General features: G+C 52.4%; 1 protein-coding gene across 3 annotated transcripts; it reads right to left on the reverse strand.

The window, feature by feature from the left end:
* Nucleotides 1-5,754: 5,754 nt before the first annotated feature.
* Nucleotides 5,755-27,452, reverse strand: SLC44A2 (solute carrier family 44 member 2). 3 transcript variants are annotated; one of them, XM_057489922.1, is made up of 23 exons: nucleotides 27,337-27,452; nucleotides 16,058-16,106; nucleotides 14,816-14,889; nucleotides 14,612-14,696; nucleotides 13,952-14,036; nucleotides 13,664-13,774; nucleotides 13,534-13,594; nucleotides 13,323-13,446; nucleotides 13,122-13,205; nucleotides 12,643-12,755; nucleotides 11,280-11,411; nucleotides 11,066-11,165; nucleotides 10,889-10,981; nucleotides 10,622-10,706; nucleotides 9,756-10,018; nucleotides 9,575-9,669; nucleotides 8,839-8,942; nucleotides 8,677-8,750; nucleotides 8,519-8,589; nucleotides 8,298-8,386; nucleotides 7,114-7,198; nucleotides 6,522-6,673; nucleotides 5,755-6,340 (listed from the first exon to the last, which is right to left on the reverse strand). In XM_057489922.1, exons 1-22 carry the CDS (start codon nucleotides 27,365-27,367, stop codon nucleotides 6,552-6,554), a joined length of 2,130 nt encoding a protein of 709 aa, XP_057345905.1. In that variant the 5' UTR covers nucleotides 27,368-27,452; the 3' UTR covers nucleotides 5,755-6,340; nucleotides 6,522-6,551. The 3 variants fall into 3 exon arrangements, with proteins under 3 accessions (XP_057345905.1, XP_036735196.2, XP_036735197.2); XM_036879301.2 differs by lacking the exon at nucleotides 27,337-27,452 and adding an exon at nucleotides 16,631-16,792; XM_036879302.2 differs by lacking the exons at nucleotides 6,522-6,673; nucleotides 27,337-27,452 and adding an exon at nucleotides 16,631-16,789.
* Between the last annotated feature and the right edge of the window lie 531 nt (nucleotides 27,453-27,983).

Here is a 27,983-nt window from a genome sequence, read left to right on the forward strand (position 1 = left end):
GGAGGCGGAGAGGACCAGAGACGGTGTGCGAGAAACGGCCGGTTCGAGCTCCCCGTTGCTGCTCCGGGACCGGCACCGGTTCTTTGGTCCCACAAGCCTCAGGTGTAGCGCGGCCGGCCTTCCAGGTTTGGGCCGCCGAAGGGCAGAGCCGGCCTGGTCGGGATATTCCAGTCCTCCGTTCACAGATGGAGAAACCCGAGGCCCAGGCAAGAAAAAGCCCCGACTAGTGGATTCACAGCCAGCTCGTGAAAGAGCCTGGCGGGGTCAGCGACTCACACGGTTGGGAGCCACAGCTCCGGGTTCATAAGTTAAGGCACTGGGGGCCGAGCACCCTGTCTTTACGAGCCTAGGGTCTTTGAATCCTCTTGGGCGTCTCTGAGATCCCCGATGTGCAGTCGGTGCCTAAACTAACCCCGCTCCCCTCCAGTGTCAGGATCGGGCTGGCGCACGACACGGGCAGTTGCTAGGCAGGTTGACAAGTACGAGACCGTTGTTCAGACGCTGCCGGGATTCGGAGCGAGGAATCATTGGAAAGGTTTCCTTCCTACAGATATTGAGAGGTCATTCGAGACTTCTTGCCTTACGAAAGTAGGGACGGTGCAGCTGCTTTGTTAAGGATGCAAGATCTACCGTCTGCCCTAGGTTTGCGTTCCCCGATGTAACCAAGAACAGTGCACCTCCTGGGCCTCGGTTTCTGGGTAGATGATTTTTTTTAAAACCTCTAGGTACAATTATCTTTGCCTCCAAATTATAACTCTTGTTAAAAAGGTAAGGTTACAGAAATGGGTGCATGCTGTACCTACTGCTTTTTCTTTTTACATTTTATTTAGGATTTTGAATAGAGAATCTGTTCTCATGATACAAAATAGTAAATGTGCAAAAGGATGTAAGAGATGAGAGGACGAATTCAGTCTGCCTCCCCAGATGCCCTCCTCCTTGGCAGCTAGTGTCAAGTTCTTTATGTATCTCTACACAGATGTTTTATTCTCAGAGGTGCCTAATTATATTTTTATTGCTGGTTTTCACATTAAATAATAGACACTCTGCATCTTGCTTTTTTTTGTTGTTGTTCACATAAAGATCTTAGAGATTGAGAATGAAGCAAAACTTGATAAAATTAATGGGACATGTATTGATAAAATGGGTTAAAGTAAGTTTAGATTGCTCAAGGTCACCGTGATGAGAAAATTGGTAACTGGCTTTAAGACGTAAGGTAGAGAACCGCGATGACTGCTTGACACGAGGGAACAGCCTCCGAAGCTAAGTTAACAGCGCTACCAAGTGGCAGAACAGGGAAAGGTTCTAGTTTTCCGACTCCCAAGTCCATGTTATTGTAGGGAGGGGCCCAAGTTTACACTTCTGAAGAGCTTGATTTTGAGGACCTCGTTCTTCTAAGGCAGTACCTTTCAAAGGGGGGCCCCAAGTACAGTAAGGGGGAGGTAGGGTCACGACTACAACGCAAAGGCTTTAGCTCACGCCACAGCCTCCACCGAGGAGCTTGGGATTTGGAGAGTTCATCAGCCTCAAGGGTTTGCTAGAGTGCCGCCCATGGGCACGCCGTGGAGAAACAGCTGTGGCTGTGAATGTTACCTTTTGGCCTGGTGCCCCATCCAGCCTGGTTTTGGGGCTTCCATTCTCACTTCTTTCTGAGAACCAAAACTGGCCTTCCAGAAACCACCTCTCCCCGACTTGGTTCCTACCTCCCAACCTCTGCCCTGGGTCTTGGCTGGTCAGAACCGCATTTTCTCCCCTGATCCAATTACAGGTTCATAGATGGGGGTCTCACCAAAACCAGCCACAGGAGAGGCAGTTCTAGGACTTGCCTCTGACCGCCTGAGCAAGAGATGATCTGTCTAAGGGCACCTGGCCCGGGAGAATGTCAGCGCAGGATATGCCCTTTCACGCATTACTGCATTCACTCATTCATTCCAGCACCCTCTCACCTCAGGGCCTCTGCATTGGCTCTTCCCTCTGCCTGAAATACTCTCCCCTCAGGTATTCTACATTCTGCCCCTCAGCTTTCCACTCCAGTGTCATCTCCTCAGAGAGGTCCACCTGCACTGACTGCCATTTCTTAAACAGCACTATCCAATTACCCTGCTTTACTTTTCTAAAAAGTGTTTATCGCCGCCACCTATTAGATATTTAGTCATTTGTTATCTGGCTCCCTGGTTAGGGGGTAAACTGAGACCAGGGAACCCGGTCTCACTCCTGTTTATCTGCTGCTGTAAGTTCCTGGCTTAGAACACTGGCAGTGAGGAGTGTGTGCATGGGTCCCTCACCCCCCCACCCCCCAGTGTGCCCAGTCCATCCAACCTCACAAATAGGAGCCAAAAGGGAACTCCTCATTTTCCTTAAGTCCCGCCCCCCCTTTTTAAAGGTGTAGTATATACAATTGTAAGTGTTCTGCTTGGTCAATGTTTATGTAGTATACATCTTGTAAGCACCATCCCAGTCAAGATCAGTGACACTGTTGCTGCCCCAGGAAGGGCCCTGGGCCCTTCACAGCCACTCCCTGGCCCTGTCACATCACCAGAACTGGCTTTACCCATTCTAGAACATCATAGAATTGGAAGACATCTTTGTGTATGTCAGCTGCCTGGGCCATGCTGAGTTTCCTGCAGGCCTATAACTGCCCAGCATGCCTCCATTCTAAAAGGGGAGCTGTACCCCTCCCCCGGGCCTGGCCTCATCCCTCTGCGTCTTCACTCTGTACCTCTCAGAGTCGCAAACCATGGAAATGAACACAGGCCAACCCCAGCAGAAAAGTTTCAGTACAGCCCGCTGGAACTCAAACCATCCTGGAGGGCAGGGGACACTGGCCTTGAAGGCTGTGCAGCCAGGGCCGGCTGCTGAGGACACGGTGAGCAAAGCATCACAGGCCCTGCACTGGTGGAGCTCACCTAGATGGGGAGGCAGGCAATATGCAAAGTATATAAAATACACACAGTGACAAGTGCAATGGGCAAAAGTAAAGCTGGGGGTTCAGGGCTAGGGCACTGCAATTTAAAAATGGATGGACAGTGCACAAGAAAATCCTCATGGGGAGCCAAGGGGACCAAGGCCAAGCAGATTATTGGGAGAAGAGCATTCCAGGCAGAAGGTACAGCCAGTGCAAAGGTCCTGAGATGGACTGTGCTTGTGGAAGCAGCAGCAAGGAGGCCTGAGGGGCTGATGTGGCCGGTGAGGGAGGAGGGGAGGAAGGGACACCCTACAAAAGAGCAGTTAGGTCCTGTAGGGACCCACATGGAGACAGGGCATTAAAAGGTGTGGGAAGGTTTAAGCAGCAGAGAAGAACCCTCCTGCACCTTCCCAGTGAACACATACTCAAGGCCCTGTGCCTGTCTTCAACCCCAGCTAAATCCAGCTATGCCTGCACCCTGCACCTCTGAGTTGGCGGGGGAAACAAATGCACAGTCGCCCTTACATTCCTGTTCACGAGCTGCCCTCCCATGCAAATAGGCGACTTCTTACACCATCTTTCTTCTCAGGGCTCCCAACATCTCCCCACGCTCTGCACTCAGCTGATGACCTTTCTTATTTAATGACAAAACAGTCACTCCCATTCATGTTCTCTCACCACTGAAGCCATGAGCACTTGCGCCCACATTTCCTGTCTTGCACTTAGCTCCGGACGCCACTCCCTGGCTCTCCGCTGCTGCCACTCTCCTCTCCAGGACTGAGACTTCTCTCCCCAGTCACTCCCCAGGCGATTTCAGCCAGCCCTAGGACTTGAAAGATCATCAAAACACTCATCACTCCCAATTGCAAACCTCCAGCCTGGAATTCTCCCCTGGAGTCCAGACACACATCCAGCCATCTCTGTGACAGCTCCTCCTCGGAGGTTTCGTATGCAAAGCAGGTCAAAAATAAACCTACCTGCTCTGATCTTCCCTCCAGGTCCACTTTATGGTTTCTTTGCACCCTTGCCACAGCTTCGTATGCCTTTGCACAACTGCCTGCAGCCGTTCTCCAGAGAACCACCCCTGGGCTCTGGACTGCGCTGCCAACACACCTTTGCCTACACTCAGATAATCAAAAGTGCCTGGAAGCTTTGATGCCCCCAGGCTGCCTTCAGTCAATGACTTACCAGTGCAGGACAACTTGGAGAGAGAACTCATCCTTCAGATCTCCCTGTGAGATCAGGTGGCAGGTGCCCTCTCCAGGACTCCAGGACAGGTGCCTGGGCTTGCCACCTCACAGCCCTGCTTCCTCCCAGTCTTGTGACTCCTCTCTTTCATGTTGCACATGTCACCAATCAGGCAAGCTCCATCTTCAAGTCATATCCCCCATCTGCATACTTTTCATTACATTCGCTAAGACCACCTGAGTGCAGCCCGCCATCCCAGGCTGCTGCAATAGCCTCCTCATTCGTCTCCCTATTTATACTTTTGTGTTGTACAGTCTCAATGCACACTGCAACCAGAGGCTTTTGAACATGGATAAAAGACTAGGAACTCAAACGCCGGTGTGCACTAATAAACTGTTAATAGCCACTGACACTGTGCACTTCCCCTGGGTCGGCACTGTGCTAAGTCCTTACATTCATTCAACTGTTCTGTGCCTACATATTGGGGGCTTGCTGTGTGCTAGGTCCCCTGCCCTGCCCTGCCCTGCAATAAGGTGATAAAGACAGGCAAGCTCTGTGTCCCCTTGATCTGGCATTCTAGATGGGGAGGCTGACAATTAGTAAGCGAAAATACAAATAATTGCAGATTGTGGTGAGTGCTGTGAAAAAAACGGCGACACGGTCATCACCATGAGGGGCCAACTTTGGATAAGCAGGGAAGGCTTCTTGGAGGAGGTGATCCCTGAGCTGAATGCAAGCTAAGGGGTTAGCCACACAAAGAGCCAGGTAGAGAGCATTTCAGACAGGAGCCCTGTGGCCAGGGTGGCTGCGTAAGTCAGCAAGGGGCAGTGGGGGCAGGGTCGTAAGAGCAATGAAGATTGTGGCTTTCACCTTAGGCAAGGTTAGAGCCATGGAGGGTTCGTGAGCAGAGAAGAGACAGGAACTCACTGGGGTGTTCACAGGCGCTATTCTGTGCCAGGAGGGAGAACACAGGAGGAGCCCCGGTAATGGCAGGAGGGGCTGCTCTGGTGCAGGTGAGTGGGAATGGATGCTGGGAGCTGAAGAAAGGGGAGAAGTGAGCAGGTATAGTAGCTGTGGTCAAGCTGAACAAAAGAGCTTAAGTACAGGGTGGGAGTGAAGGCTTTGGGGTCAAGGAGACCTGGGTTCAAATGAGTTCTCCACCCATTTCCTGCTGGGCAACCCTTAGACAAGTCGCCCGACCTCCCTGTGTTGCAGTCGGGGACCACGAAAATGGCAACAGGGGAACTGGCAGACCAGGTCCCCTGCAGCCAACAAATTTGGCAAAAGGATCCTCAAGGTGAGGTGGCTGGGTAGGGGGGCCCAGATTAGCACGGCACCTGTCCCCGCTCCTTCCCCTGAAATCATCCCTGGGGTGGACTTAGCTTCTTTTCTCTCTTACAGAGAGAGCCATGTCAATCACTGGTGGGGGACGGAATCGGCCCAGCTCCGCCAGCCAGCCAGCAGGTCTCCATGAAGCAGCTACTGGCTGTCCCTCCCCCTGCTCTGCTGTCCACAAGGGCCTGCTGCCTCCCCTCCCATCAACACCGCTGCTCCGCCTCCCGCGCCAAGCAACGCCCCTACCCGGGCACGTGGGCACCCATCCAGCCACACCCGACTGGGAGAGAACAGGGTGAGCTCGCCTCATCGCAGCTGTGAGACAGAGAAAAGCTAACAGACCTTTTAATGCATGTCCAAGTTAAAAAATAATAATGAAGAAATGCACATGGCAGCCTGTGAGGCAGGTGTCCAGCCATGGAGAAGGGGGCCTGGTCCTGGCCGGAGTGAACGGTGGCCTTTGGTGCTGGCGGTCCCGCAGACAGACGCCTTCCTGGCACAAGGCTGACAGGAAGCATGAGGCAGCTCCGAGCACACGTCGGACATCCAGAGGCCTCCCAGCCTTCTCCGCATCCAGGCCAGTGAGGGCTGGGGGGACTCCTTGCACAGTCATGCGGGAACTGCCATGAAACCTCCAACGGCTTAGAGAGGACATGCCCCAAATCCTCCAGGTCTCCGGAAACTGGCAGTAACTGGATGGTAGAAGGGTGGCAGTGACTGGACTTCGGGGAAGGCCAGTGGGCTGGGGGTTCGGACCCAGCTGCCGAGTGTGACACTTCTGGAGAGGTGGGGGTGGCCAGGGCCCGGGCCTTTAGGACTCTGCCTTCTTGTTGGTCTTGTTCAAGAGTCTCTTGAGGCTGGGGGACATGAAGTAAGGCCTCTCGGCCGAGCCGTCATTCCTCTCCAGGTCCTCCACTGCGGAGAGAGGCCCCAGAGCAGGCGGCGTGAGGAGAGCCCATGGTGAGGGGCCTCTGGGGACAGGATGGGCGGGCAGGCGGGGACCACAGAGAAGCCTCGGACGGTTAGGAAGCACAACATGCTGGGACTGGGACGCACACACCCCACACTCCCGGGCAGAGGAGCCCTGCGTGCACACCCTGTTCTACAGGCACGCCTCCCTCCCTCTCTAGTCCTCCACTTCTGTCTGCTTCCCTTCCTCCGCACTCCTCTGTAACAGGATGTCTCTCAGCTGGGGCGACATGAAGTAGGGTCGCTCCTGAGAGCCATCATTTCTTTCCAGGTCCTCACCTGGGCTTCCCCCAGGAACCGGCAGGGGGAAAACGGGGTGGTCAGGAAGGGAGGGGAAAAGGGAGGCAGGAAAGAACAGGGAAGCCGGCAGGCATGGAGGAGAGGAAGAGAAAAGAAAAACAAAACAAAAAACAGACAGATGGAGAGACCAGAGTTAGTGGCAGCCACAGACAGCCCCCCCACAACAAAGCCAGAAACTCCAGAGCCAAAGGCCCAGGGGCAGTGTTCTAGCCACAGCCTGGACCAGGGTCAATAGGATAGATCTGCGCGCAGGGAGGAAGCTGAGAAGGCATGCCAGGGCCCTAGGGCAAAGGACGGCCAGTCCCTGCGGAAGCTAGGGCCACCAGGCATCTAAATGTAATCCCATCCAGGGAGATATTATAGCCAGAGGGGGGAAGGGAGTCAGGGCCCAGCAAGGGTTGGCGTGAGGAGTGACTCACAGAAGCAGAGGAATAACGTGTCCACACACATGCCGTAGACACTGAAGAAGCCGTGGGCAATCAGGTAGGAGCCAACGATCACTGTCTAGGGGAGGAGAGCCAAGCTGTTTCCACCCCAGCTCCTGCCCAGGCCAACTCCCAGCCACCCCGGCCCTCCCTGGCTGGGGTCAAGTCATTCCCCTGCTAAGTCCCACTTAAAAGAGCATCCAAATTCCTGCCACCCACACCTTGCTCTCTTCAACCCTAGGGCCTTTGCACATGCTGTTGCCCTGACGCAGTCTAGTTTATGCCTCCTCATTGTTCTGCTTTCGGCTCAAACATCAAGTTGTCAGACACCACCAACTCCAAGCAGCCACCTCTGAGAGTGAGACCATGTTTAACGCTCTCCTAGCACTTTGCACTTCTCCTCTGAAGCCTTCCTCTGGCTGCAGTCTCATGCACATTTAGGCATTAGTTATAATGCCCACATTCCCACTAGACTTGTCTGCCCCTTTCCTGCTAGGACCCCAGCAGTCTGGAGACTCACAAGGCCTTGGTGGGCACCTGATGAACATGTATGGATTCAAGTAAGGGAACCTTAAAAACACTAAGTAACTTGCCCAAAGTTATCCATCTTAGAGCCAGCAATTAGGAAACTAAGCTAAAAATCGAGTTCATTTGGTTCCAAGGCCTGCACTGCTCTTACGGTGACGACCTGTCCCCTCCACAGCCAGGTCACCTCCCAGCCCTTATCTCCACCTTGCCCACACCACACCGGCCACACCAGTTTCCCGGCAAGTCCCACCTCAGACCCCCTGTCCTTGCCTGGATGTTGCCTGCATCTTCTTTGGATCTTAGATCCAACATCCCTTCCACAGGCAAGCTGCCTGGACTCCCAGACCTGCTCAAACCCTCCACCGTAGCACCTAATAGTTCCCTGTAATTCTCCTCCATGGTATGTACCTATGAATCCACCCATGTTGTTATTGACTGATGTCTATTTACCTCTAAACTAGAAGGTCCCTGGAGGGAATCCCTTCCTGCCTCTGTGTGCTGGACACTCAGTAGGTGCTTAATAAATGTTTGTGAACTGAATATATCATCTATCCCCACTTCTGATCCCACCCACATCCAGTCAAAGGAGGCCAGGAGAGTCCCAATATTCCCTTCGCCCTGGATCCCTACCCATCCACAAAGGGCCATACCAGTATAGGGACCCAGTAATAATTGAGGGGTGGCGCCGTGTCCTGCACAATCCTGATACGGTGGGTGAAGAAAAAGAAAGCCAGGATCCCTGGAGAGGGGGAGGAAACCAAGACGGTTGACAGTTCTGGCTATAGGAAGCAGGTCCCCCAGGAAGACACTCATCACATAAGATGTGGGGGATGAGCAGCAGGCTGTAAGCCACCCCAACAGCAGCACTCACCCACGCTACCCACGATCAGAAGTTTGCCCAACAGGAAGAGGAAGTCGGTAACTTTGTCTAAGACGGCCACTCTGCAGGGGACAGTCAAGAGCATGTGTAAGTGCCAGCTCGGAGGCCAGGGGTGGAGGGAGGCCAGCCAGGGTGGTGTTTTCTCTAACCTGATGATGTTTCTCATGAGCAGGAAGAAGGCATTCTTTGCCGAGGTGCAGAAGCTGGTGCCGTAGATGGCAATCTGGACAGGGGAGGGAGGGATCAGGCCCCCTGGGTGGGAAGGAGGGCCCGTCTCACCCAGCTTGCTTTGGCATCCGAGGCCCGCTCACCATGATGTAGGCATTCCTGTTGAGGAATTTGATGAACTTCTCCAGGCACCAGAAGCAGCATTTCAGACAGGTCATGAGAAACTTGGCAAACTTGTTCTCAGCAGCTGGGAAAGAAGAGAGCCATGTGGAGGTGAAGGAGATCCTGCCCAGCCTGGTAGGGGAACCCCGCCCACCTCCTCATTACATGCACTTCACAGTCCAGGACTCCCAGAGCCCACCTGCTCAAAGAAGGACAGGAGACTTGATCAAAAGAGCCTGGGGGATGTCCCTACCCACACAAGCAAGCACCAACCCAACCAGCACTCTCAGCCCTGCCCACGAGGGACCCAATTGCAACCCAGCATCCAAAACAGAAACCAGTTAGGACCGATACCACCTGATTTGGCCCTGCCTCTCAGGCAGAAGCCAATCCTTGCCACTTTCTTGGCCCCACCCCAAAGTATAACCAATCCCATCCTCACTGCCTCTCTTTGGAAAGAAACCAGCCTTAGCCCCGCCCTCCACAGCAGAAGACAAATCCCAGCCCAACCTTTTTCAGGAACCAACGGTAGCCCAGCCCTCTTAGCCCTGCCCCTTGGTGATAAGACCTCTGCCCAATGGGCTCTCAGCCATGCCTCTATGGCGAGGACCAATCACTGTCACACCACTTTAGCCCCGCCGCCAAGCCAAGAACCAATCCTGATAGGTCCTGCTGACCCGCCCCACTGAAGGAGCCAATGCCTTGGGTGTGCCGCACCTTTCAGGCGCTGATCCAAGTACTCGAGGATCACGCGGATGATCTGCACGATGGCCAGAATGAGAGCGCCAAAGGCTAGGGAGCCAGTGTGGTACCTGCCCAGCAGACAGGGTGGTCGGTGGCAGGGCCAGGCCTCCTCCAGTCCATCCCGCTCCCACCCCCCAGCCCATCAGGGTCCCACCTGAGCGCCCGGCCGAAGGCAGAGAAGAGTGGAAAGGCAGGCAGGTCCCCTGGTTTGTTCAGGGCCCAGTAGTAAGAGGCGAAGGCCCCAGCTAGTGTGACCTGGCCTAGCGCCAGCACGAAGTTGGCCAGCCAGAAGAACATGAAGACATTGAAGATCTGCAGCCCCAGCAGGGCCTGGTGGTAGCTCGACTCACCACCGTAGAAGGCGAACTGGCAGTGGGCACCAGGGCACAGGCGGGATTCATTGGAGGAAGGGAAAGTCTGCAGGAGGGACAAAGAGCTTGGTCACAACACAGGGGCTGGGGGTTCAGTGTAGGCTATGGGCATCAGGTCCAGGTCAAGTAGCCCATGAGGTGGGACAGGAGTCATGGAGATCAGAGCTAAGTCAAGGGGCTTGGGGGTTCAGAATAGGGGCTTGTTTAAGGAGTTCTACAGGCAAAACTAGGGATCACTAACTCAATGGTGTCAGCGAGGCAGGAGAAGCTATGTTGGGGGTCAGACGGATTCACAGATCAGTGGAGTGGCCACATGGGCAGGCCAGGAGTAGCAAGTAACAAGGACCACAAAGACAGGACAGGGGCTTGTGAAAGGCAAAGAAAGGGTTTTAGAAGCAAGAACTGACCATCATTGCATTAAGACTGCCATAGAGGAAATTAAGGGGGGGAAAGTGGGTGGTTCAGCACTCAGATTGAGGGTGCAGGGGCTGCCAAGTTGGATCTCTTCCCTTCCATGCCCACCACATCCAGCACAGGGCGTATAGCAGGCATCAAATGTTTGCTGAATGGTCCGCAAGTGGGGAAGAGAGGTTTCAGATTATCCGTGGGCTGCTGGGGAAATAGCTACCCCCCACCTCCAGTCACCCACCTCAGGGTTGCAGGTCTGCCCAGCAACTGGGCAGGCAATGTCACTGAAGATCTTATAAATAGCTTCATTGGAAGTGGACAGGAAGCTGGAAGCTTGTTAAGGAACCCTGCGGTCTGGTCTGGCATTAGGGACTCCAGGGGTCTGTGGGGAAGGATCCATTCCCCCACCAGGTTGCACACAGCCTTGCCCCAGGCTGCAGGTTACTTCCAGGCAAGTTTGGCTCTTAGTCACCCCCAGGGCCAGCGATCCGGGTGTGATGATGGATACACAGCAGTGCTAGCCCAGTAGGCGATGCAAAGGCACAGCAGGAAGAAAGTGACCAGCGGGTACAGTATGGAGCACATCACATATCCCACAGCCCTGGGGAGGAGCAGAGGCACAAGAATGAGGGCCCAAGCAGCCCTCGGACCACCCCAGCCTGACCCCTTGGCATCCTGCACCCACCTGCTGGCTTCTTTGATGAGTGCAATGGCAATGACAATTCTCTTGCGTAGAAAGATGAGCAGCAAGATGATGATAAGCTCCAGGATGCTCAGAATTATCACTAAAGGGCGGAGGCACGGTGGGCGCTCAGAGGGTGGCGAGTCTTCCAGCTGCCTGGGCTCCCCACTTCCTCCCGGACCTCCCTGGGGGCAGCACTGGTGGGACTGGGACTCACTGAAGGCCATCCAGGTCTGCCGCAAGTGTAAGTATACACGGAGGTCTGTCTGGAAGCCGAGGTCCGCTAGGGAGATGTCAGAGCCAGCCTCACCACGCAGTCGAGCATATTCCATGTAACAGTGAAATATTCCTGCACAGAGAGGCTGACTTTAGCCCACTGTCTGCTTCCCCTACATTACAAAGCAGGTCCGACCACCCTCAGTTAACAGAAGCAAAACCCAGGCTGAGAGAGACTGCCTCTGTTTGCTTCTGCCTCAAGACCTTTGTACTTACAATTCCAGCTCCCTGGTACATTCTCTCCCCACCTGGATCCTTCCCATTGTAGAGGGTTTTCTGGTTTATCTGTTTCTTGTTCATCTTCCCCCCTCCCCAGGAATATAAGCTCCATAAGAGTGAGGATTTGCCCGGTTTTAATCCTTGCTATGTAAGCCCAGGACCTAGAAAGTTGACCAGTACACAGGAGGCACTCCATACACGTTTGACAAATGGATGGACGGACAGATGGAAGAATGGATGACGTGAATGGGTGTCTGGATGCTGTGTGGCCTGAAGCTTTCCTCTGACCCCCTTCGCACCCTGCAACAGTGATTCATGGGTTGGGAGAGAGGACGTAGGTATTAACACCCAGTAGGGTAGCATTAGGACTTTTCAGAATTCCCCTTAGCTTTTTGTAGAATCAAATTGAAAAACACAGATAAAGTAAAAATAACAAGCCACCTAAAATGCCAGCACCCAGTGAGAAACCACATTAGCATGAGTATTTTAAAGTCTGTGTCCTCAGATTGGGTTGCATAGAAAGCATCTTTCCTTGTAGAAAATGTAAATGAATGATCAGAATATGAAGCACTGGGTTTCGGTTCCACAGGACTGAGATCTACAGGGCCCTCCACCCATCTCATCCACACACTACCTCCTTCTCATTAAGCCTCCTAACCAGTAAACACTAATTACCCCCGTTTCATACAGGAAGAATTGGGTGCACAGGAAGATTACCCAAGGTCACAGAGCAACGAATTGGCCAAACCAGCATTTAAACTCCGGCTTTCTGGCGCCAGAGCGTACATCCTTCTCTGCTATGCTAAGTCATCTACTTGAGAGTGCCTTTTCATGTTGACAAAGTACAGATCCAAGTCCAGTTTAGAAGACTGTGATTTAACCCATCCCTGGGTGATGTGGTTGTTTGCAAGTGTCTGCTCTTATAAACAATGTTGAGATGAACATCTTCTTCACAAACAGGCCAAGTAAAAGATGGAGGATGTCTGATGGCTTAGGAAAGAACTTCTAATGGGCCACTGCTAGGTCAAAGGGCATTGGTTTCACAGGCTGTGGGGAGGGATGGGCACAGGGAAGGGGAGACGCACCGTAGCCCAGCACCACGATCACCATGATGATCATCACCCAGACCATAATGCCAGCCAGGAAGCGGAGCAGGATGATGAACAGGAGGCTCATCACCATGGCGATGACCAGGCCTCTGAGGGATAAAATAGGGGCACAAGTGGATCCCACCCTCTCAACAGCCTGTCTGCACAGCCTGGGAGGGCCGCTTTGTAGGGCACCTTGACGCAGCTTACAACAGTGCTCAGCTCTTTTGACTGAGAGTGCCTATCTCCCCACATCTTTACCAACAATAGGTATTCATGTTTTTAAAAACTGTAACTATTGTTATTATCATTAAATGTGTACATGGTAAAATTTAAAAACAGAAACGTGTAAAATAAGTCTCCCATACAACCCTTTTCCCCATAATCTCTGTTAATGATTTCTTGAGTCCTTTGGGTTATTTATTAGGTACAAATGTTCAAAAAATGTTTTTGTTAATTCATGTAACCCAACTTACATGATAATCCAATACCAGGAGACTGTGTAATCTTCAAATATCCGCATGGCCAGCTGCCGCGCCTCCAGGACCCCATTGGCTTTCCTGGGGGGAGGCAGACAAAACTTGTGTCAGATCCCGTCCCTGATTGGCCCAGGCCCAAGGGATGTCCTGTGCCATCTACGAAAGCACAACACCAATGAGGCGGGCCTTGGTTCTCACTTGGCGCCTTCCACCAGCTCCGTGATGTTTTTCCGAGAGCCCTGGCCGTCCTCGTAGGTGGTCTCATTGCCCACCATGAGGATCCCCTTGTGGGCGTGGATGGCTGGGAAGCATCGCTGGGCCACTGCATGGAGCAGGGGATGGGACCGGTCAGGCTGAGCCTCTGCAACCACCCCACACCCCGGCAAAGCTCACAGGACCCCAGACTCACGGGGTTTGCTGGGGATGAGGACAGCAGGACAGTCGCCATCCCGGAGCACCTCAGCCACACCCTGCCAAAAGAAGGGGGTTAACTCCTCTGGCCGGCACCATCCACCTGCCGCTACCCGGGCTCTCCTCACCTTTGTGTTCTGGAAGCCAGGCACGCAGAACTGCTTGTAGTACTCAAAGTCCTGGGATCTGTGAGCATTCAGGTAGGTGAGGTAGCGGCTGGGGCATTTCTCCACGCAGATCTTGGGGGCAGGAGGCAGGGGTTGGGTGGGGTCAAGACAGATAACTGGTCCCCACTGAGGACAGAGGTCCCAGCCATGATTCACCAGGGAAAGAGAAGCCATCACTACAGGGGGGAAACGGCCTGATGATGGCAAGTGGGGACAGCAAAGCAAGAGGACAGGGAGGGGACAAGGTACCTGGGGGGTGGGACACTGGAATTCCAACAGGACCAGGGGGCTGGCACACTTTACAATGTTGAAATAGAACAGGTAGGGCTTCTTCCTGGGGTTGGGGAAGGGAGATGGAAGCTGTCAAGACTTCTCAACCACCCTATATAAATGTCTTAGTGAAAAGACAATAAAACCGCGGGGACAGCAACTCCACGCCACGTGTTATTACAGGCACTGCACACATAATGGTTAATTTAACCATCATAACAGTCCCACGATGGGGCTGAGCGTACATCCTTCTCTGGGGATGTACATTTCATAGATGTGGAAAATGAGTTCCAGAGAGGGTCAGACACTTGTCCAAGGTCACACAGCCAGGGAATGGCACGGCCCGGATTGAACTCCTTTTATCTCCTCCATTCATCACCCCTTGACATCAGATCTGGGACTGTCTCCTCTCTGTCTCTCCACTAAAATGTGAGACAACAAGACTTTTAATGTCTCATTCAGTGGTGTGTCCCCAAGGTCTAGAATAGTGACTGGGGGGGGAGGGTAGTTTTATAAACGTGTTGAATGGACTAATAGATGGATTGAGGAGGAGGAAGCCCAGACCCTTCTCCGCAGTGCTCACAAAGCCTTCGTGCCCATTCCTCCCTGGCCCACCAGGCACCAAGGAGCCAGACTCACGCATTGTTTGTGCCCTTCTGCCCGCAGAACTCGCCTCGGCTATCAGTGGGGTAGATCACCTTTCGAGGGTCCCCGTGGGTCCAGGCTGTGGAGGGAGATTCAGGGACAATATGGCATCACCACTCCTCAGCACCATCCCCATTCCTGTCCCAGAGGCTTGCCCTCCCACTCTGGAACCCCAAACCTGTCCCCTCTTCCACACACCTATGATGCCTACAGCCACATAGCCCACGATGGCCACAAGGAGGAACACGCAGCAAATGATGTCTGTGCAGCCCCTGGGGAGCAAGGAACAGCATCGGCAGGGGGAGACTTGGTGCCCTGTTCATGGACCCATCCTGCCCTGCACACACACCCACATCCAAGTGTTATATGGACACATGTTCCTGAGAGGTGCAAGCGTTTAATCAAAGGCCACATACATTAAAAACTGTAGTTCTTAATACTACACTGTCCTCAAAGCAGGTTGCAGCAATGTTCAGCTATCTTAATTGAGAATGCCCATTTCCCCAAAACATTACCAGCAATAGATACTACTGTTTTTTTAAATTAACCTATTTTTATTATCATAAAATTAAATAGGAACACAGTAAAAAATAAAGTCATACAGGAATGTATAAAATAAATAAAGTTGTGTGTCTGCCACACAACTCTTCCCCATAAATAACTTGTTAATGATTTGTGAGCCCTTTCAGTTCTTTATTAGGTACAAATGTTTTCAAATAAATTGTTTTTGTTAATTCAACTGTGATACTACACCCACTGTTCTTGCTTTTTTCACTTAATATACTGAGACAGATCCATACTTAGAATCTTTGATTCATACTTAGAAGGGTTCTTCTATATTTTATCAGCCTTATAAAATATTATAACCTAAGGATCCTCTATAACTTACTTATCTAGTTCCAAAGGATGGACATTCATATTGTTAGTTTCTTCCATGTTCAAAAAGGCAGCTAGAACACACATTTTTGTCTGTGCATACAGGCTTATGGGGAATTTTTTCCCTACAATTTGATGTTTGGAACAAAGAAATGCACATTTAAAAATTCTTATTTCCAAATTCCCTCCAAAAACCACTGCACCAATTGGTTTCAGAGCAGAATAGGTGTCAGTCTTCTTAATCTTTGCTAATCTGTGATGGGGAAACTCTATTTGGGTTTTGTTTTAAATTTCATTCCTTTACTTCTCAATGTTTCAGCACTTTTCCAAAACTTCCTTGTCTACAGTTATTTCTTGTTCTGTAAATTATTTGTTCCAGTCATTTGCCTGAATTTAAAAAATTCATTTGTAAAGACTCTTTGTATATTAAGGAAATTAGTTGTTTTATCAACGAGCTGCAGATATTTACCACAGCTTTGTTGGAAAACAGACTGGGTGGTGTGTCTGCATGAATGGAGGCAGTGTTAGGACAGACCTCCCCTCCCAGGCGCCCACAGCCCTTACCTGTTGTAAATGGGTCCTTTGAAGGTAGGGTCATACTTCTGGGGTGTCCCTGAAAATTAGCAAGACTGAGCTGGGGGCTGGGAGACTGCCCTCCCCCAGAAGCCCCTAGAGGTATCCTTGGCCAAGAGAAGAGTAACATTCGGAGACCCTGCAGATTTTGTGCCTCACTCCACCTCCAGGAGAACCACACCCAAGCCCCCAGTGGGTGCTGCCAGAGCAGAGAAAGGAGTCGCTAACTGTGAACGGCTTTATTTATCACCTGGTGGGGACCCACTGGGGTGGGGGCTGGAATGGTGGCTGCCAGGGAGCAGGGTGGGTCCGGGATGGCACCTGGAGAAGGTTCCCGCAGTAGCACTGGGGAGGCGGCAAAGAGGACGGGCCCTTGGTGTAAGGGGGTTTGGAAGGCCGGCAGAGAGGCGGCTCCGGGAGAGGGCAGGGGTGAGGGGCGCGGCCAGGGATGGTGGGGGGCTGCAGGCCGACATCTGCAATTCCCCCCCCGCCTCGTCCCCCCCGCCCCGAGTCCCCCCGAGTGGCCAGCCCGAGTGGTGGGGGGAGGCGCGGAGCGCTGCGTACCGTGCTTCCCGTAGTAATGCTGCCGCTCGTCCCCCATCCCTGCGGGCGCTCTGCCCTGGCGGCCGCCCGCCTGCTCCCCAGCCCCTCGGCCCTCGGGTCCGGACGCGCGGGGATCCGAGGGAGGGACCGAGTGCCGACTGGCGACGGCTCCTCCCAGCAAAGAGCCCGGCGGGGCGGCCCAAACCGGTCAGACCGGCCCTAGCAGAGCGGCTGCCTCCGGACTGAGGGACAGAGGGCGCGAGGGGGCCGGGCGGGGCGGAGCTGCAACCGCCGCTCACCGGCCGCCCGGTTTAGAGCTCCCCGCCCAGCCCCAACCCGGGGATCTCAGAGGCGGCACCCAGCGGCCCGGGACCGCCCCCACCCCCGCCCCCGTCACCTGGCGACACCTTCCAGAACCCCTCTCCCCACCCTGGAAGGGCACCGACTATTGCCCCGTTCTCCAGGAAGGGAGACTGAGGCAAGGGAGGTAACTCTGTAGCTGGGAGTCTGCAAAACCAGATGGCTGAATCCAAACATCCAATTATAGAATATTTGCACTGACAACTCTCAAACCAGTGGGCGCACTTCATTTTGTCTGCCTTTTAAAAAAGTGAAATGCCAAGTTAAACTTTGGGAGGGTCCATATAAAAATCCACATCCCCAGTCTCTTGGAAAACTGGCACAGTGGGACTGGCAGCCTGGATGGTGCATCCCTGCCTGGCACTTGTCCCCATCTGGTCCCTCTGTGGCCCCCAAGGCCACACACCTGATCTGGCCAGGCCTGCACACTCTCGCAGATGGTGAATACTGACGCTACTGTTCTGCTGAATGAGTGCTTACTGAGCGCCTGCTGGAAGTGGCTCTGGGCTGGGCATGGAGTACAGTGGCAAATGGGAGAGCCCCAAACTTGTGCTTCTATTCTTGTGGTGGCCCCGGACTCAAATGCTCCTTCTGCCCCATCTGAACACAAGGACACTTAGGGAAGTGCTGGAGCCCATGTACTCAACCGTGAAATGGGGCTAACCTATAAAACCAAAACCGGTCAAAGAGTAGGCATGGGATACCAGGACGTATACAGTTGGCACGGATGTAGTGTTGTCTGTGTAGGGGTGTTCAACCGATGTGGGAGTATACAGTAGGTAGGGAGTACTGCCAGCATGGGGCATACACACAGCCCACATGGAGGTATACAATTGCCATGGGGGTGTTTAACCAGTATGCAGTATACATTAGGCCTTGAAGTATACAGCTGGTGGCAGGCATACAGTCAGCAAAGACGTGTGGGGGTATGCAACTGGCATGGGGTACACAGACAGCTGGCTGTATCCCTCATGCTAACTACACACCCTCATACCAACCATCCACCTACACCACCTGTATACTGTCTCGATCACATGCCTGTTCTCACCGTATCTCCCAAAAGCCTTTTGACACCAGTTGTATACAATACAGTCGACCACACAGTTGACTTGCAGGGTGTAATCAGCAGGAATATATTCAGTGGCGGGCATACAGTCAGCATGGGGTTACACAGTGTGGCCATATACAGTTGGCGCTCACTAATTGTAGCTGCTGCTAGAGTCAAACACCCCAGGTGGGGCTCTGGTCCCTAACTCAGCTTGTCCTTAAGAGAACTGCACCTCCCCCAGAGCCTCCAGCCACAGAGGCCTCACCTGACCTGTGGCCCACAAGCTTTAGCAAACAGGCAAGGCCAGAGGCTCCAAGCCATGCCCCTGGGTGACCAGGCCTCCCAAAGAAACCTGTGGTTCACGCAGTCTCTGCCAATCCGAAGGTTGGCTGGTCCCACACAGCCCAGTCCAAGCAGTGGACAGAGACCAGGCACCGCCCTCAGCCTTGTCTCTTCCCAGCTACCCTAGGTCCCTTGGGGACACTCCTGCAGACTCAGGACTTCAACCACCAGCCACTCTGATGATTCCCAAATGTCAGGTCCTCTGAGCTACACACCCCAGGGGACAACTGCCTCCTGACGCCACATGTAGGGATCTCATGGGCGCCTCACACTCAGCATAAACACATCTGAACCCCAGATGGTCCCCCAACTCAGAAAGGGCGGCTTCGTCCTCCCGAGCACTCAGACCGTAAACCCAGGACGCCCCTTTGCTTCACCTCAGCCTTCAGAATCTACCCAGAATTGAACTCTCTCACCCCACCCTTGTCACATGGGTGCCATTTCCATCTCTTGCCATGGTCTTCCTGTTCCTACCCTCACCCCTCTACCACACACAGCAGCCAGCAGAGCACCTGAGTCAGGGCACGTACCTCCTCTGCCCAGAACCCTCTGTGGCTCCCACGTCATTGGAGGAAAAAACCAGCTCTTTGCCATGATCCACAAGGCCCTGAATGCCCTATGCCATTCTTCCCTTCCCCTCCCCTCCACTCCTTCTCCCCGCTGCTTGCTCATTCCAGCCTCACTGGCCTCCCTGGCTATATTAAAAACTCACTAGGCACAGTCTCACCCCAGAACCTTTGCATAAGCTGTTTCCTCTGCTTAGAAAGCTTCTCCCCAAGATGTCCACCACCTTCAGGCCTCTGCTCAAACATCACCTCCTCAGACAGGCTTTCTTTCTTGACCATCCTGTCTAAGACAGCACCCCTTTCCCTCCATCCTGGGATTTTTCTTATTTTGTTTTTATCATCTTACTTGTCGCATGTTTATGTACTGTGTATTGTCTGCCCCCCTTGCCTGTCTGCTGCATAAGGGCAGAATTTCTATGTGCTGTGTTCACAGCTGTGTTCCCAGTCCCCAAAATAGCTCCTGGCACTTAGTGTTTGTTGAATGAGTAACCACAATATATATAGCCCATGCATACAAAAAGGCAGCTTATAGTTCTCCAGGAGCACATATTTAAAATAAAATTAATTTGTAAACTTTAGACATAAAAGCATTTAATACACAATAAAATGGACTCCCCAGCAGACAGGGAAAGGATAAATCAGTGAATAGTCTTGACTGTGCATTTGGAAGAAAAAAAAAGCTAACTTCGCCCCGAACACATAGCAAAATAAATTCCACATGGATTAATCATGCAAATATATAAAAACTTTAAAACATTGACAAGTATGAATGGAAAACACAGGAACATATTTCTACCATCTGATAGGAAGTGAAACCAGTAAGGCCTGAGTGGGAGAGATAAGAGAGTACCAGAAGTTTCTTGTGGCAGCCAAACAGCAGCCAGATTGGAATGGCTGGGGCTGACCAAGTAGAACCTTCCAGACCCTGGCTTGGTACTCTTCCCCATACTGAGGGTCCTATTTTACAGCAGGAAAGCCACACCTCAGGGAGGGGAAGCAGCTTGCCAAGTCACCTAGCAACAAGTGGAAGGTGTCTCTCTATTCCAGGTTTGATGGGCAAGTGGGAGCCACTGTGGGTGCCTGAGCAGGAGCACGACCAGGGCAGGCTGGGATGGGAACACTCACAGGAAAGCCTCAGACAGCTCTCAGCAAAACTGGTGGCTGTGGATGGGTCTGCTAGGCCACATGGCCTTGCTGTGTGAACCTGAGCTATCCCTCTGGAAGACAGAACTAAAGTTGCAGAGAGGGGCACCTGGCATAGGCTGGCTCAGGGTTTTCAAGAAATACAACATTGGTATTGTCATCTGCAGGGTTCCACTAATATTAGCAGGTGGGGATGCAGGGAAGGGCAAGGTGAAGACTAATGATTTCTAATAACCGAGTCTGATCCCCAACCTGCAGGATGAGAACCTGCTGAGATAACAATGCTGCAAGATATTAACAGTAAGAATGGCCCAATGCCTCCATTTAACTGGCCCGTCTACCATGTGCCAGGCAATTCTCTAAAACGTTACACAGTTTCCCTGAGTACATCCTTAGGGCGACTTTGTGAAGTCAAATCCATCAGAACCTACCTTCGACAGATGCAGAAACGGAGGCCAAGAGAGAAGTGACACAGGGCCACAAAGATGGAGAACAGCAGGGCCGGGCCACACAACTCCTAAGTTAGGGTTCCTATGGCTATTGGAGCAAATTGCCACCAGCTTGGCAGCTTAAAACAAATTCAAACTTATCTTATGGTTCTGGGGGGCAGATGTCCCAAGTGCATCTCAATAGTAAAGTCAAGGTGTTGTAGGGCTGTGTTCCTTCTGCAGATTGTCAGGGAGAGTCTGTTTCCTTACTGTCCCAGCTTGTACAGGCCACCAGCATGGTCCCCAGTCCCTGGCTCATGGTCTCTTCATCCTCAGGGCCAGCAAGCCCATATCCACTTCCATTGTTTTACCTCCTCCTCCGATTCCCTGCTTACTAGGGTGTCTCCCTCTCTTTCCTTCATAAGGACCCTTGTCCCTGGATAATCTAAAATAACCTCCCCATCCCAAGATCCTAAATTTAATCCCATGTACCAACTCCCTTTTGCCATGTAATGAAACATAGTCCCAGGAATTAGGATGTGCACATCTCTGGGGGGGCACCATTTTCCTGATAATCACTGCGTCTTAACCATCTGGGCCAGGGGTTGACACCCTGCCCCCCGAGGGGTAAACCTGCCCAATGCCTGTTGTCATGTAACTCCCAGCTAAGAATGGTCTTTATGTTCTTAAATGGCTGAAAAACATCCAAAGAGGAAGACTATTCTGTCATGTGAAATTTTTGTGCGATTCAAATGTCAGTGGCCGTAAATCAAGCTTTCTTGGCACATGGCCACGCTCACTCCCTCCCCTGGTATTTATGGCGGCTTTCACACTACAACGGCAGAATCTAGTAGCAGCGATAGATTGGCAGCTGTATGTGGCCCACAGAGCTGGAAATATTTACTCTCTGGCCCTTTATGGAAGAAGTTTGCCATCCCCTTAGCAAGGCCGTCAACAAACAAGTGTTGAGCCCAAGTCTGTGCCAGCACGTCTCCTGCACTTTGTAACAGCCCAGAGAGGTATTCCCCTCCAAAAGGGATGGGGAAATCAGCAAGCCTTTCCCTCTCCATGTGGCTTGTCTCCTGCCTGGAGAATGGGGTACATACTTGCCTTTGCTTCGTAGGATTACCTTGACTCAAGGCTCAGAAAGCACTGGGGCCCGAGGCTTTAACACATGTTAACCAGGAGGTGGTGCCACTTGCCAGAGGGGGACACTGAGGCTGCCTGCTCAGACCACATAGCTGGGGAGGGACAGAGATGTGAATAAACAGAGGCCCCTGTGGCTCTAGCCTAGGACTTTTCTTTAGCAGATAAAGGGAGAGGAAGAGCTGAAGATGAGACGAAGGGGGTGGGAGGGAGAGCTGGGCCATCAGACCAGGCAGGGGCTTGGGGATGGGGGTAGAGCTTGGATCCTGTCTTTTCTGGGCATGATGGCCAGCTCCCTTGGTGCAGTGGGCTTGGGAGATAAGGGACTTAATACAGGCTGTCTAGTCAGAGCACTGGTGCCAGGACAGCCAGTGCCACCCAGCCCCCGCAGCTCCTGGATGCCAGCCAAGGCCTCCCACACACAGCCAGGCCAGCTCACCCCACCCCCCCGACTTCCCAGAAGTCTGTGCCTAGGCAATGGGCATCCCAGCCGCCCAGCTGAGTCCTTTTGACAAAGAGTCTGGGGACAGCATCTGGGTGGGAAACCTAGAGTGATACTACTGCTCACAAAACTAAGAGCAAAGATGGAGCACCTGCTGTGTGCCGGGCTTGTGTTGGGCAACAAACCATTTACTTCTAGGAACTCATGTCATCCTCATAGGAAGGCTTAGAGGGCAGATGGCACAATATAGAAACCGAGGCACAGACGTGCTTCAGGACTTGCAGGGACTTGACGCTGTGAATAACCTTCACTGACTGGGCATTTACCGTGGAACAAGCTCTAGGGTGAGTGCTGTGCCTGCCTCAGCTCACTGAGCCCTGGAGGCAGCCCCAAGAGGGAGAGGGAGCCCATACTGGAGAAACTGAGGCGCAGGTATATGATAGGTATAGAAGGTCCAGAGCTAGTAGGAATGGACTGGACTGGAACTTCCAGAACCTGGCTGAGAGTAAGAACCCTGAAGTCAGTTTTTTTGTAGATGTGTTCATTTATTTAGCACCTTGGTACCTGGTGATTCATGCCCTTGGATTAGTGCTATTGTGCCCCATAGAGGCCAGAAGGCTCCTGTGAGCACCCGAGGCAGGCCAGGTCCTTCCTCTGCTCAGAACCGCAATGGCTCCCATTTCTTTCATAACAAAAGCCCAAATCTGCCCTATGGTCCATAGAGCCCTGTGCCCTCTGTCCCCTGCACCCCCCATTCTGTCACTCCAGCCTTCCGCTCCAGCCACACGGGCCTCCCTGCTGCTCCTCAAACATGCCAGACATGCTCCCACCCCAGGGCCTTTGCACAGGTCATGCCCGCTGCCTGAAACACTATCCCCCACTCAAGCTTCTGGCCAACTCAGGAAGGCCTTCTGTGATCCCAGGATTTAAAATGTTAAATTCTGTCTTCAGGCCCTGAAGTTCACTCCCACACCTCTTTTCTGCATTAAGTTTCTCTAGAGCATTCTAAGAATTCTCCTCATTCATCTTAACATTTTGTCCTCTCCCCTTTCTGCACGTCAGTGCCTCTAGCACAGCTCCTGCTGTGTCTCTGGGGGTCTAGAACAGGACCTGGCCCACAGTATCTGCATAAAAAATGTTTGTGGAAAGGAGGTTATGACTGAACATGCTTATATTAAGTAATCTATATAGAAAAAAAAAAGGTAGCATGGAAAATATATCTATAATATGGAAAACTTAATTATAGATCATAAATTACTTAACATAAAAAACCTCAACCAGAATAAGGCTCTCACTCCTGGCTCAGAGCCCTCACTTCCTTTTCCTGGGGGCAGTTTCTCTTCCTTGTTCCTTTCACTCACTCACTCACTCACTCACTCACTCACTCACTCACTCACTCACTCACTCACACACACACAGAAATTAATAGGCTAAGCTCAGAGAGACAGACTTCTTGGCTGTGTTACATCAAGGATGAGGACAGCTGGCCAAGGATATATGAAGGGTTCTTTCACTTGGAAGGCTAAAATCCTCTGTGTGGTTGAGGGTTTATTTTTATTTTTCACCCCCTGCCCTGCCCACACAGAGAGAATATATTAATTTTGTTATGTAAGAGCTTAAAATCCCATAACCCTCCCTTTGGGGATTGATGGGAAGGGGCATAAGAGACTTTTTGGAGGTGATGGGAAGGTTCTTACCTGGGATGTGTAATTGTTTTTTCCTGTAAAAGGCCAGATATTAAAGATTTTAAGTTTTGTGGTTTACACATCATCTGTCTGTTATTCTTTTTCTTTTTTAACAAAGACAAATATAAGAGCCAATCTTAGTCCACTGGTTTTACAACACAGGTCATGTCCAGTAATGTGAATATACTTAATGCTAATGAACTATAGACACTTGAAAATGGCTAAGATGGTAAATTTTGGGTTGTGCTTTTTTCACACACACACACACAAAGTAATAGTGTTAGGCCCTGCTTGGGCATGAGGGGCTTCTGGGGTGCTGGTAATGTTTTTTTCCTGATTTGGGTCCTGGTAACATGGGTGTGTTTACCTTGAGAAAACTCCTGGACCTCATATAATTAGGGTCTGTGCTCTTTATGAATTTCTTGCTTCAATAAAAAGTTTAAAATAATCCCCTTAATTGGTTAAATATGTCCTCAAATGCACTACTTTATACAATTGTCAAAAAAGACTGGATAAATTTTCCAGGCACTGACATGAGACATTGTCTGCAAGATATATTAAGAAAAATAAGTAAGTAAGGAAATAAACAGTTTTTCATTTGACAAATATTTTTTGAGTAATTACCATGTGCCAGGCACTACAGATATACCTTCAAACCAAACAGACACACAATTCTGCCATGTGGAGCTAGCATTTAGGGATTTGCTGACATTTTTACCAAAGGAAAAAAGAAAACAGCCACTAAATAAAGAATATATATATAATTGCATGCAAAGGTTTACGGTCTAGACTCCATTTGGAAGAAAACACAAGACGTTAACAGTATGGACTCCAAGGGAATGTGGTGCAAGGAGAGGATACCAGAGGCAGCCTTCATGATAAAGCTATGAAGTCTCCATGTCTTTTGTATTTTGAAGCATGTGAATATATTATCTCTTTCAAAAAATATAAGCTGGCAGTTAAGCAAATACTCTCTCCCTACAATATTTTTTACAAGTCAGATGCCAGGGCCCTACTACTGGCTGAGCTGAACTTTCTAGCACATGGAGTCATGGAATCTGCTTTCTTAACAAGCACCATTACCTTTTTCCCTGTTTCCCCCCTTTGGTCACAGCCTGTTGTCTTAGGTTCTAGTATCTTTTTTTCCTGCCGCTCATGCCAAGGGTGGGCTGGAAAAGATGGCAGTGCTCATTGCTGACATCCGTCAGGGCCAGGAGCCATCTCCCCAGTTTCCTCAACGCTGCTTACCTTCCTCTAGATACAATGTCTGCTGGAGAGGGAGCTTCCTTCCCTGCCCAGTCCAGCCCAACTCTGTGCTTTTACAAAAGAGGGTTCCTTCTCCACCAGCTCACAGAAAATCCATGTCTCCAGAATCACCAGCTCCAGCGGCCTCCTGAGCACACAGGGCTTACCAGGCTCTGTGAAAAATACTCCCACAGTGACTGTGGTCTGCCCAGCCCTACAGATGAGGATACAGAGTCTCAGAGAGATCACCAACTCACGGATGGCCACACAGCTTGTAAGTATCAGAGCCAGGATTTGAACCTGGGTCTAACATCACCCCCTGAATTCATAGTGACTGATAGGAAGGCACTGGGGTACAAGGGAAGGGTATGTGAGCTACTCTTACACACCATTCCAAAAGGAAAGCTCCCCATTATCTGGCAGGGACTTCACCAAGAAGCCCAAGGGCCTCAGGTTTTTGATTCTGATGAGAATGGGCTATTTACAAGCAAAGCAAGAACCCCACTTTGAGGAGTCAAGCCAGATGACCCCTCTGGAGGAGGTGAGGGCCTGGCTGCAAGACCCAGCTGAAGTCTCCATCCTGGGCTCCTCTGGGCCTCAGAGAAATAATTAAGCAGTGGTGAATTGCTTGCTGTTCTGTCTGCCTGGGACACAATTTTCCCAAATTTTCCTATGACTGCTGGCTCAACCTCCAGCCCTTGGTCACCTAAAATAATTCCAGGTGACCCTCCCATACACATGCAGTCCTGGTCTTTGCTTCACAAAACTAAAAGCAACCTGAAACGACATATTTATTCAAGGTTTTGTCTATTGTGTTCACTGCCATGTACTTGGTGTCTAGACCCCCAAGCAATGGAATGGGATTTGAGTGCCCAGCACGTCTACTGGGCACAGAGGTCCCCTGTCTCCTCTGGCAGGGAGACAGAGGGTCTGGCAGAGCCTGGCAGGGTTTGCTCAGTCCATCCACAGCTGGCTCCTTTTGGCCACAGACGAGACCGGGTGAATCACATCCTTGTCCATTCTGCCCTCCCATGCCCATCCCAGCCTTGCCTCAGGAGACCAAAGATCCCTCAAGGGCTGCCCACAGGCAGGAAGGGCCTGGCCAGGACCCCAGACTGAGATTCCTAGATCAGAAACAGCCAGCCATACCCAAGGGACACACAGCACTGGCAGGCAGCAGCAGGGTTTGGGGCTTGAGCCAAAACCTGGAGCGAGGGGGGTACCCTCAGGAGGTGTGGGCTGGCAGCTTCAAGCAGGGAGGGGGGCGGCTGGGCGGTGGCCAGGTCCCCATACTTCCCTCTAGGCTGGTCTGAGCAGGGAGAGTCCCAGCCTCCACCCCCCATCTATCTCTGTCTGCAGCCTCCCAAGTCCACAGCCCCTTGGGGTGGTTAGGGAGGCACGGCCCTAACAGGCTTGTTTTTCTTGATTATTTTTGAGCGGTTTCCGGCCCCCTCCCCAAGGCCCTACAGTCTCACAGTATCCAGGAAGTTCCTGTCACACAGGGAGGGGCTGCAGGGCCCCTTGGCCCTTGAGCAGTGCTGCGTGGGGCGTACGCCCAACTCAGCCCTGGGACCCAAAATCCCTCAGAGAGAGGAGAAACTGAACTCCCCCTCCGTGGGAACCCAGGGAAGGGAGGCGCGGCAGGCGTGGATTGGGAGGGGCCTCATCTTGGCCCCATCCCCGGGCCCAGAGGCGAAGGTCACCCTCTGAGGGTCGTGAGAGGGGGTCCCAGTCGCCAGGACCTCGTGAAATGCGAGCAGGCACCCGCAGCCCCTAGCACAGGGCAAGGAAAGTTTCTCAATTGTTTCCGGCTTCCTTCCTGCTCCCTCCCCGGAGGCGCCCTTCTTTCCGCCCTTCCCAGACAGCCAGCAAGATCCGAGGGGCTCCCACCCCCGCGTTCGATGGGCCTGCCTTGCCTCAGTTTCCCCATCTGACCGAAAGCCGGGAATGGCTACTACTAGGGGGATGTAGGCAGGAGGAAGAAGTGTACAAAGCGGACAGGACAAGGAGGGTTTGGGGAGGTCGGAGCCTGTCCCTTTTCCAAGCCCGGTTGGCGAAGCCTCCCCTCCCCCGCCCGGCATCGGAGCCGCCCAGATAACGGGACCTCCCTGGGCGGAGCATGGGCCGTGCATCCAGGCCCATTAGCCCGAGGGGTAGCGGGGGCTCCCGGGAGGGTATGAGGGGCGACCCTGCGGGAGCAGTGGGGAGTGAGTTCGGTGCCGAGGAGCAGCTGCAGAGCAGGGCCTTGAGAGCTCGGCGTCCCCTTCCCCCAAGGGACCCCCGACTCAGCTGGGGCGGCCGCAAGCCGGAGGCGGTTCCTACCGTAGGCTCCGTCCTTCCGCTCGTCCTCCATGGCCGCCGCAGGTCGGTAAGGGAGTCCAGGCCGGTGCGACCCCAGCCGGGGCAGCCGGGAGGCTCCGCGGGCTGCAGTGCCCCGCCCCGGCCCCAGCCCCGCCCCGCGCGCGTGGAGCCCAGAGCGGGCGGGGGCAGGGCACGAGGGCGGGCCCGGGCCGAGAGAGGGTGGGGTCCCAATGTTTGCTTCACATCCCCCTCATCCCACCGGAGACACTTCTGGTGTGTTTGCTGCGCAAGGAGCAGTCCTCATCCATCCATCCATCTATTCACCCACCCGTCCATCTACCCACCCATCCGCCAAATGGATACTGATGGGGCACTGACTGTGCCAGCGAAAAGACAAAAAGGTGTCTTGTTCATTCATCAAATTGGCAAGAATTTTAGTTTGGTAACATCAAATGAGGTGAGCAGATGCTGTGGGTCAGAATGTTTTCGGGCAAAAAAATGAAATCTAAACCATGTGTGCCGTCGCCCCCACCCGTGGGATTCATCTCTGCCACTGACCCTGGAGATGCCATTGCAGATGAGTGCGTGCACGGGGAGTGTATGACAAAGGGTGCTACCGGCAGCTTTGAGAGTTACTGTAAAAGTTACTGGGGGTGTAGTTCAACCAT

Source organism: Manis pentadactyla, chromosome 12, assembly GCF_030020395.1.
Source record: "Manis pentadactyla isolate mManPen7 chromosome 12, mManPen7.hap1, whole genome shotgun sequence".
In the NCBI taxonomy this organism is placed as follows: Eukaryota; Metazoa; Chordata; class Mammalia; order Pholidota; family Manidae; genus Manis; species Manis pentadactyla.

What these genes read in the sequence shown, in the direction of transcription:
- SLC44A2 (XM_036879301.2), bottom strand. Translation starts at nt 16,667, where the DNA reads ATGGGGGACGAGCGGCAGCATTACTACGGGAAGCACG. An exon ending in TCCAGTGTCCCACCCCCCAG is followed by an intron (nt 13,775 to 13,951) that starts GTACCTTGTCCC and finishes CCTGCCCCCAAG; the next exon opens with ATCTGCGTGGAGAAATGCCC. An exon ending in GCAGACCTGGATGGCCTTCA is followed by an intron (nt 11,166 to 11,279) that starts GTGAGTCCCAGT and finishes TCCGCCCTTTAG; the next exon opens with TGATAATTCTGAGCATCCTG.